General features: G+C 53.1%; 1 protein-coding gene across 3 annotated transcripts; it reads right to left on the reverse strand.

Moving 5' to 3' along the window:
* Window positions 1-1,727: 1,727 nt before the first annotated feature.
* On the reverse strand, window positions 1,728-3,881 carry LOC4335929 (MEIOTIC F-BOX protein MOF-like). Of its 3 annotated transcripts, none has more exons than XM_026024589.2 (4): window positions 3,744-3,881; window positions 2,402-3,277; window positions 2,172-2,324; window positions 1,728-2,085 (listed from the first exon to the last, which is right to left on the reverse strand). In XM_026024589.2, exons 2-4 carry the CDS (start codon window positions 3,239-3,241, stop codon window positions 1,888-1,890), a joined length of 1,191 nt encoding a protein of 396 aa, XP_025880374.1. In that variant the 5' UTR covers window positions 3,242-3,277; window positions 3,744-3,881; the 3' UTR covers window positions 1,728-1,887. The 3 variants fall into 3 exon arrangements, with proteins under 3 accessions (XP_025880374.1, XP_015634541.1, XP_015634543.1); XM_015779055.3 differs by having other exon boundaries at window positions 2,402-3,284; XM_015779057.3 differs by having other exon boundaries at window positions 2,402-3,284; window positions 3,713-3,881.
* Window positions 3,882-10,297: the final 6,416 nt, after the last annotated feature.

Consider the following 10,297-nt stretch of genomic DNA (forward strand, 5'->3'; position numbering starts at 1 on the left):
ACCTCAAAAATATCAAAAATAAATCTATTGTCATCATTCAACGAAGACTCATCATTCAATAGCATTAGGATGAGGTTGCTTCGACCACTCATCTACCCATGGGTGCTTCGAACACTCATCTACCCATGGGTGTATAAACATGTACATCCTAGATCATTGTAAAATATCAGTTGATCAATACAACTTTCGGCGTATCGTCACCCTAGTTTACTCCCGGCGAGTTCTTAGTTTCGAGCATGGGCTACGTTGGTTAAGTCCGACCTCCGGCGAGAAGTAAGTTACATCACCTTCGCTTACAACGGCGTGACTAGGACTTCCTCAGTTAGGTCCAATATACTATTCGGGCCGAAGCAAGTGTTCCCTATCTGATATATTGTCTCTACTTTTGATTGCATTGTTGTTTAGAGTAACATCGACTTAGAACTTCCTCGGTTCGGTCTGATATTATGATCAAGTTGATGTCTCTTTAAACATAATGCTATTTTAAGATAGATTTGTTATATCTATCACGTTTGCTTATATCTCATACTCTCTCAGTTAGTTTTGATCTTTTAGATTGCTACTGATAATCTAAGTCTTGTTAAGCCGAGAGTTTTTAGGCTTATGTTTCATCGGAGTACTAGTCGATAAGTTATCTGGTTACTGGTTCTAAGTGTTACATTGGCTTATAAAGATTAGTGTAGTTGTTAGATAAATCTATATATATCGACTTCAATTTTATACTATCTTGGTTAAGTCCAATCTATCAAGATTGTCTTTCATAAAGAAAGGTTTGCTAATAATTATACATAAGTTAGTTTTAACCAATTGTAGCAAAGGCTTCATTTCTTATATAACTATTTGAATCTATTTGTATCGGACTTCCAGCCGATCCAATTCTACAACAAGCTTTCAGGTAATCGTCCAAAGTCCCATTAACATCAGTTGGCATCAACAACCAAAGGCGTTCAGCGCTAAGTACTGGCACCGAATCCTTCAACCGATTCTACACCAAGCTATCGGCTATCAGCAGACACACGCTTTTGGCACACCCGAGACTCGAGTCTGCAATTGTTATCAACATCTGGGTTTCCAAGTCTCCAACAACCGATTGTTCAACCTATACCTATCGGCTAATCGCTGCTACATCAATGTCATATCAGTTGCACGATCAAACCTCAGGATCAAACCTCATCAAAATCTAGGATCCTACATTGGAACTAAGCAGATTTTCCATACCTCAGGTTGGCGCGATCAACACACATCTGACACGTTAGGCATCTGACATGTTAGGCAGAAAATTTCGTGACAACAGGTACCCTGTAGTACTAGTTCCTTGAGGTACCTGTAAAAATTCTGTATGATCAAGTATAAGTTCAACTTACGACAAAATCTAAACATCTTGCATCTCAGAATGGAGGGGCTGAGAGAGCACACCATGAATTAGGATATGAAACACCATTATACGTCTATACCCATATAAATCTGCTGTTTATTAAATCGTTTTGTTGATAGTATGATATTAGCTGTAGAGACGTATAAGGCCTAAAAAAACATGGCACAGCAAATTTCAATAGAGACGTGCTTTTGCTGTGCTCATTGTAGACATTGTACTAGGCAACCAGGAGCATGGATCATCATACGTTTTGAACATGCTCTATAGTAAGAAATTGGTCTGTTCATAGCCATAAGTATCAATCGCTATCACTTCATTAACCTAGCATCACAGCGCGCAAGAACACATGCAATAGCTAACAGAACAGAGCAGTCTTAAACCGATTAGACAAGTCAAAAGATAGGTGCATTTCAACTACACAACTGACAGTGCATCGGAAGACAGACAAGACATGTGAATTCAGGAGAGGCCTAAGAATCGGTCATCACAAAAGAGGGCCTGAACTAACCATACTAACGATCAACTTTGCTGAGTTTTATGTTGTTCTTAGGAAGATTTGCTGAATCGTTCAGCAAAAGCCCGACCAGTTGGAGGACATCATCAGCATCGTAGATGATTTCAGTAAGCTTTAGGTTCTCACACCGGATATCCACCAAACGTGTTTTCTTCGCCTTGGCCTTCCCTTTCCTTTTCTTAGAATCCTTTGGCAGCTGTTGGCAGTATAGTAAAGGATGTCCAATAATGAGCCAAATTTAATTATGTAAGAATGTTAAGGCCAAAATAAGAGCATGAATACCTCGCAAAGCCGCAACGTGAGCTTCTCCAAATTAGGCGAGTTCTGCAGAAAGTGCTTCAATAACTGGAAGTTGTCACTAAGATCACACTTGTCAAGGGATAAGATCTTGAGGTTCTTGAATTCTGGTAACTCAACCGGTTCCTCAGGTATAATCTGAAATATATAATGCTGAAATGGCACCACAAGGTAAACGTATAGAAGAAGCAAGTCTGTGAAGACAGAATACATACCATTGTCTGAAAACCTGACAGCTCTAAAGTTGTCACATTACAGAGGCTACCAAGAAACTTGCTTTGATTGTGTTGGAAGTTCTTTCCGTCGTAGGTGGCTGAAACAAGAATGGATGCTTTCGAAAGGAATGGCATTTCATTTACAATGAGACCGCCGGGGAAAAACCACAATTTCACAATAAGGCACAGGGAGGCAATGGCAGGAGCCGTGACAACCAGTTTGGAAGGACAAAGCTTGCTGTCGCAGCTGTCGATCACCAAGCTCTTCAGTGAGTGGGACGTGATCTCATTGAATGCAAATCTGCATCCTTTGAGATTCAAATCCTCCAGAGAGCAGCACATTGAGCTAATGTGCTTTGCGAACAGATCATCCACACAAATGTTAGAAAGATGTAGTCTTTTGAGGCTCCAAGAACTGCAGCTCAATCCCGGGCGAGGAATGCCAGGAACCTTGGTGTTATACTTGATGCTGCGACGAATCCACCTAGATGCATGTTGACCCCAACGATACACATTATTAACATGCAGCTGGAACGTATCCAGGTGTGCAATCTGGTGATGAAGCATCAGGTTGTCCGCAAAATCCTCAAAATTCTGCCACACCTCATTGTCGCCCTGTGCAGCTTCACCTGTGCTTTGGAACTCCCGATGATCTACATCGAGGCACGGCACGGTGCGCCAGAGGTGCTCCCACCTCTTGGACAGCATGCACGTCTGCACCACCTGCCTGGCCTTCATGAAGGACATGATGACATGGAGGAGGCAGTCCGGCAACGCGCTGAGCCGATCGACGGCGACGCCACTTTCACGGGGCCGCTTTCGTGTGGTGTCCAGATCCATGGAGACCTGGAGAGCTCTGCTCTCGGAGCAATTCCACTGCAGTCTACAAGAGTGCCAAAAATATTGCATCAACCACAGTAATCCCCATTTCCATATATATAGCGAATTCACAAAATCAGCTTAAGCTTGAAAAGGAGATGCAACTAGCAGATCATAGTGGCTGATGCAGGATTTCAATTATAAAAAACCCTCTTTTTTTTTCCTGGTAACGGCTTATTATCCCCAATCCCCTCCAATCTCCACGGGATATATAAGGGATTAGACGAACAAAAGCCCTATAAATTCTCCACTTCCATTTCTTACCTGAACCCACACAATCACCAAACTTAAAAACGGGAGATCCTTTGCTACATCAGTAACTGAATCAAGAATTTTCCAACCAAACTCAAAGCATTACTCCAGTACATTGGACTCGACCGAACATAAATAAACATTAGAGAGGTTTGAAGAGATGCAGGAAAAAAAATAAACCGTCGGAGAGATGGGATCGCCGGGGACTAACGTCGGAGCAGCCGGCCGTCGCTGCACAAGGCCCAGCCGCGTCGCCGGAGCCTCGGAGATAGCGCGCAAGACCGATGGAGTCGAGACCCACGGACAGACGACAACTCCTCGGCTCCTCCGGACGGAGAAAGGGGAGGACAAAAGGGAGAAAATGGGGGGACCCCCAGACGGTATATACGGCTGCCGTCTACTATTGATTTTCAATCGGGCTGTTTGTCCATGTCATATTGGATGTTTGGATATTAATTAGATTAGAAGTATTAAATATAGATTAATGATAAAACTTATTTCATAATTCTAGACTAATTCGCGAGACGGATCTATTGAGCCTAATTAATCCATGATTAGCCTATGTGATGCTATAATAAATATGTGCTAATTATAGATTAATTGTGCTTAGAAAATTTGTCTCGCTAATTAGCTCTCATTTATGCAATTAGTTTTATTATTAATCTATGTTTAATACTCTAAATTAGTTTCAAAACATACGATACGATGGGAACTTAAAAATTAGTCCCTAGATCCAAACACCACCTTAATATGCATTTCCTAAATTACCGTATGATGTTTTTTTAAAGAAAATTTCACATGGGACCGGGAGTATCATGACTTAGAGACTTGAGGCAGACACGATCACCCACGTGGCCTAACCCCCTCGGGGGGGGGGGGGGTCGGGCCCGAGGGTGATACGGCCGCCCTTTTCTTTGTCTCCCCGAGGGGTCGGACCGCTCCCGTCTCGGCCCCGAGGGCCGAGGCGCCCCGACCCCTTGTGGGTTTTGCGCCGCGTATATGGGGTAGGTGAGCATAGCGGGGCTCACCTAACCACATTTATTGCGGTTTGGACGAGCGCGTCACGCCGCATGTAACGCAGTGCAGCGCACTCGTTTATCCGGTCTGTGACCAGTCACAGACCGATCAGATCGTGGGTTAGGTGGCGACAGGCGGTCTGACGCACGCCTCGCCCCATCCCGTCAGGATGAGAGCCTCCAAGCACTCGTCCCTAGCCGGAGCCAGCGTGTTAGCTCCTGGAGATGGCACGTTGGTCCCGGTCAGATATATACCAGGCTTCATCCTAACCATTACAAGCATGACATTGTATGAAGAGGGGCGAACATGCAGATTGATAAACTGACGCGTGGTGGACAAGAATGACCGATTTGTGACCGGTCTGACACTGGTCATGTCGTCAGCAGACAGCCATGTTCCCACGTCGCGCCTGCTTCCGGCGGAAGTAGAGGTAGGTATGGGCCGTCCCATCAGAAGGTCATTCGGACGGCAACCATACAAGTCTCCGTCTGTTTATGAAAAGATAGGATAAGTCCCCACAAAAAAAAGAGAGAGATGGTGCATGTGGTATCCCCTTGAGGTATAAAAGGAGGACCTTGCCCACTTAGAAAGGGGATTTTTTCGGATCCAGAACGATCAGAGAGGGAGAGAGTAAGAGCTCTCTGGTTCTCCAGCTCTTTTGTAGCTTCTTCATACACAGATCCACCAGAACACAGGAGTAGGGTATTACGCTTCTCAGCGGCCCGAACCTGTATACATCGCCCGTGTCTTGTGTGTTTCCATTCTCGCGAACCTTCCACACACAGACTAGGAGCTTAGAATCTCACCCAGGGCCCCCGGCCGAACCGGCAAAGGGGGGCCTGCGCGGTCTCCCGGTGAGGAGCCCCACGCTCCGTCATCTGGCGCGCCAGGTAGGGGGTTCTGCGTGTGTTCTTCTAAGCTCTCGCACTCTTTCGTGTGCACCAAGCTTTTCCTGTTCAGCCCAATGGCTGAACAAGCAAAGGCGCACAGCCTCTCTCCGAGTGTTAGCGGTGACGACGGGGAGCCGAACCCACGCCGTCGAGCTCGTACTCCACCGCCCCTTCCACGCCAAAGTCCTAGGCGGGAGGAGGCGCTCGAGAGGGTCGAAGGATCCGCGACTTCGACATCCACGGGTGCTGGGGAAGGGCGGCGAGATGGGGAGCGTCGCCTCCTCGTCTACGGCGACGGCAGCACGCCCCAGGGCGCGCTCCAAGCTGCGGGCGCGCTCCTACGTCACCCGCCCATTGTCCCTGGCCCGGAGTCTCCAGCCCAACGTTGGCTGGACGACGTGGCCAACTTGGTCATGACGGCACAGCAGCGCCTAGGTGCTGGTGGGCGGTCCTCCGCCACCAAGACCTCTGGCGCTGCTACCACCCGCTCCGTGTCGTCAAGGCGGAGGGCGCGGCGAGCGGCGGCTGTTGCTCGCCATTCGGCCGCCACTCCTTCGTCAGCGCCTCCGACCCAGGAAGATCTGCGTGGAGGGCCGGATGCCCGCATCAGTATCGAGCACCAGCGTAATGGCCGACGTGCTGCCCACGCAACGGAGGGCGCCTCCTCGTCCGGAGTGTCACATCAACACGGACGCGGGGATCAACCCTCCGTGCCCCCGGTTGGTGGTGTCGGCTGTAGAGCCTTTGTGGCGAGCCTTCGGAACGTCCGTTGGCCCCCAAGGTTCTGGCCCACCATCGCCGAAAAATACGACGGGAGCGTCAACCCCGCCGAGTTTCTCCAGGTCTACACGACCGGGATCGAGGCCGCCGGGGATGACGACAGGGTCATGGCGAATTTCTTTCCCATGGCCCTGAAGGGACAGGCACGGGGTTGGCTAATGAACTTGCCACCCGCGTCCGTCCACTCTTGGGAGGATTTGTGCCAACAGTTCACCATGAACTTTCAAGGCACATATCCGCGCCCAGGTGAAGAAGCGGACTTACATGCAGTCCAGCGAAGGGATGATGAGTCACTTCGCTCATACATTCAGCGGTTCTGTCAAGTCCGCAACACCATACCATGCATCCCTGCACACGCGGTGATCTACGCGTTCAGGGGGGGTGTGCGGCACAACCGCATGCTCGAAAAGATCGCCTCCAAAGAGCCCCAGACTACCGCGGAGCTTTTTTAGCTCGCGGACCGAGTGGCTCGTAAGGAAGAGGCATGGACCTGGAACCCCTCCGGTTCCGGTGTGGCAGCTTCGGCCGCCCCCGGATCCGCTGCTCGGACAGGGCGGCGTGACAGGAGGAGGAAGAAGAGGTCAGCCCATTCCGACGACGAGGGTCATGTCCTCGCCGTCGAGGGCGCTTCGCGGGCCACCCGAAAGGGGAGGCCTGCGAGCGACAAAAAGAAGGAGGCCGGCGCTCCCAGTAGGGAGCGCCCAACTGGCAAGTGGTGCATCGTCCACAACACCTCCCTTCACGACCTCGCGGACTGCCGCGCAGTCAAAAGTTTGGCTGAGCGGACGAGGAAGTGGGAGGAGGAGAGGAGGCAGGAGCGCCGAGAGGGCAAGTCCCCGGCGGTTCCTTCCGGCAATCGGCGAAGTGAGGCCAAGCAGAAGGCCCCCGCCGAGGACATCGATGACGGCGATGATGACCTAGGTTTCCAAGAGCCTGGGGCCACCATTGCCACTGTCGATGGGGGAGCGTGTGCTCACGTTTCTCGCCGGAGCCTCAAGGCCATGAAGCGAGAGCTTCTGGCCGCGGCCCCTACTCATGAGGCGACGCGCCGGGCGCGGTGGTCGGAGGTTGCCCTCACCTTCGACCAGACCGACCACCCACCGTGCGTTGCCCGGGGAGGACAGATCGCAATGGTGGTTTCCCCCACTGTTTGCAACGTGAAGCTGGGGCGTGTCCTCATTGATGGGGGAGCAGCCCTCAACATCCTTTCCCCCGCAGCCTTTGACGCTATCAAGGCCCCGGGGATGGTGCTCCGGCTGTCCCAGCCGATTATCGGTGTGACGCCGGGTCACACTTGGCCGCTAGGTCATATCGACCTCCCGGTCACCTTCGGTGGATCCGCCAACTTCCGCACGGAACGGGTGAACTTTGATGTGGCGGACCTCAGTCTGCCCTACAACGCGGTCCTAGGGAGGCCCGCGTTGGTGAAGTTCATGGCGGCGCTCCATTACGCCTACCTCCAGATGAAGATGCCGGGCCTCGGTGGTCCCATCTCTGTCCATGGCGACCTCAAAGTCGCGCTCGCTTGTATGGAGCAGCGCGCGGACCACCTCGCCGCTGCGTCCAAGCCCGAGGGTGGCGACGAGAGGCTTGGCACCTCCATCCCCGCCGCCCCGAGGCAGCGGATAGTCACGTGCGACGAGGTCCCGGTCAAGGAGGTTGCCCTGGGCGACGGCCCGTCCAAGACCACACGAATCGGTGGTCTTCTGGATGGCAAATAGGAAGACGCGCTCGTCTCTTTCCTGCGGGCAAACGCTGACGTCTTCGCATGGAGACCGGCGGATATGCCCGGGGTCCCCAGGGAGGTGATTGAGCACCGTCTCGCCGTGCGGTCGGGCGCAAGGCCGGTCCGGCAGAAAGTACGGCGGCAGGCCCCGGAACGTCAAGCCTTCATCCGTGAGGAGGTGGCGCGACTTCTGGAGGCCGGATTCATCCGCGAGGTCATCCATCCGGAGTGGCTGGCGAACCCGGTGGTCGTTCCCAAGGCGAACGGCAAGCTTCGGATGTGCATCGACTACACCGACCATAACAAGGCATGTCCTAAGGACCCTTACCCCCTGCCTCGCATAGATCAGATTGTCGACTCCACAGCGGGGTGCGACCTTTTGTGTTTTCTAGATGCATACTCTGGTTACCATCAGATTCACATGGCTAGGGAGGATGAGGAAAAAACTGCGTTCATTACCCCCATAGGAACTTATTGTTATACGACAATGCCCTTCGGGTTAAAGAATGCAGGTCCTACTTTTCAACGTACTACTCGAATTTCTTTGGGTAGCCAAATAGGACGTAATGTTGAGGCTTATGTCGATGACTTGGTTGTAAAGACGCGCAACCAAGAGACCTTACTCTCTGATCTAGCGGAAACTTTTGAGAGTCTCCGCTCCGCCCGCATAAAACTGAACCCCGATAAGTGCGTGTTCGGTGTACCTGCGGGCAAGCTTCTCGGGTTTTTGGTCTCTGCCCGAGGCATCGAGGCCAACCCCGAGAAGATACGAGCTATAGAGCGGATGCGCCCCCCCAGCAAGCTTAGGGATGTGCAATGTGTCACCGGTTGCATGGCCGCCCTAAGTCGGTTCATATCGAGGCTGGGAGAGAAGGCGCTACCCTTATTTAAGCTCCTCAAACGCTCCGGGCCGTTTACTTGGACGGAGGAAGCTGAACGTGCCCTCACTCAGTTGAAGGCGTATCTCAGCTCTCCCCCAGTTCTGGTCGCCCCGGAGCCAAATGAACCTTTGCTACTCTACTTAGCGGCGACCCCGCAAGTGGTTAGTGCGGCGTTGGTTGTGGAGCGCGATGAGGACAATCCTCATTCCGTGCACCCCCACCCTGTGCTGGCTTGGCCCGGGAGAGAGCAGGGAGGAGAGGCCCCCGAGCCGAACGGTGGCCCAAGGCCCCCGACGACCGGAGCAGGCCCTCTGCCCGCTTGTCAGACGGTGCCAGGTGCCCCCGACCCCCAGGATGGCCCGAGGGCCACTGCGGGAAGGCCGCACCTATCGCCCTCTGACCCCGAGGCTAACCCTGTGCCGACTCGACCCGGGAGAGAGCAGGGAGAAGAGGCCCCCGAGCCGAACGGTGGCCTAAGGCCCCTGACGACCAGAGTTGGCCCTTTGCCCGCTTGTCCGACGACGCCAGGAGCCCCCGACCCCCAGGACGGCCCCGAGGCCACTGTGGGAAGGCCGCCCCTGTCGTCCTCCGACCCCGAGGTCGTCGGCACAGAAGACGAGTGCACCCCGCGAGGCCGCTTGGACAAAGAGCGCCCTAGGGATGTGGCCCCTAGCGAAGAGGATCGGCCCCACCGAAAGGTGCAGCGGCCCGTCTACTTTGTTAGTGAGGCCCTCCAGGACGCCAAGACCCGATACCCTCAGGCCCAGAAGATGCTTTACGCTATTCTGATGGCTTCGAGGAAACTGCGCCATTATTTCCAGGCGCATCGGGTCACGGTGGTTACGTCTTACCCCCTCGGCCAAATCTTGCATAATCGAGAGGGTACTGGACGGGTGGTGAAATGGGCAATCGAACTTTCTGAGTTTGATTTGCACTTTGAACCACGCCACGCTATCAAGAGCCAGGCCCTCGCCGATTTTGTGGCAGAGTGGACCCCAGCTCCCGAGCCCGTCTCAGTCCCCGAGGCCAGCTCGGGCCCCTCGCAGCTGCCTCACACCGCCCACTGGGTGATGCAGTTCGACGGCTTCCTGTCTCTTCAGGGCGCCGGTGCGGGGGTCACGTTGACCTCGCCGAGCGGAGACGTCCTCAGATATTTGGTTCGCCTTGACTTTCGGGCGACCAATAATATGGCAGAGTACGAGGGACTCCTTGCGGGACTTAGGGTGGCAGCTGGACTGGGGATCCGCCGCCTCCTGGTGTTAGGCGACTCCCAGCTGGTCGTTAACCAGGTTTGTAAGGAGTACCGGTGCTCTGACCCGCAGATGGACGCTTACGTGCGCCAAGTACGGCGTATGGAGCGCCATTTTGACGGGATAGAGCTTCGGCACGTGCCCAGACGGGATAACACGGTTGCCGACGAACTCTCACGGCTCGCTTCCTCGCGAGCCCAGACCCCACCGGGCGTCTTTGA

The sequence above is a fragment of the Oryza sativa genome, chromosome 4, assembly GCF_034140825.1.
Source record: "Oryza sativa Japonica Group chromosome 4, ASM3414082v1".
In the NCBI taxonomy this organism is placed as follows: domain Eukaryota; kingdom Viridiplantae; phylum Streptophyta; class Magnoliopsida; order Poales; family Poaceae; genus Oryza; species Oryza sativa.

Coding starts and splice junctions, on each gene's coding strand:
- LOC4335929 (XM_026024589.2), bottom strand. CDS start 3,241: ATGGATCTGGACACCACACGAAAGCGGCCCCGTGAAAGTGGCGTCGCC. Junction 2,325..2,401: donor TGTCAGGTTTTCAGACAATG/GTATGTATTCTG, acceptor TATATATTTCAG/ATTATACCTGAGGAACCGGT. Junction 2,086..2,171: donor TCACGTTGCGGCTTTGCGAG/GTATTCATGCTC, acceptor TACTGCCAACAG/CTGCCAAAGGATTCTAAGAA.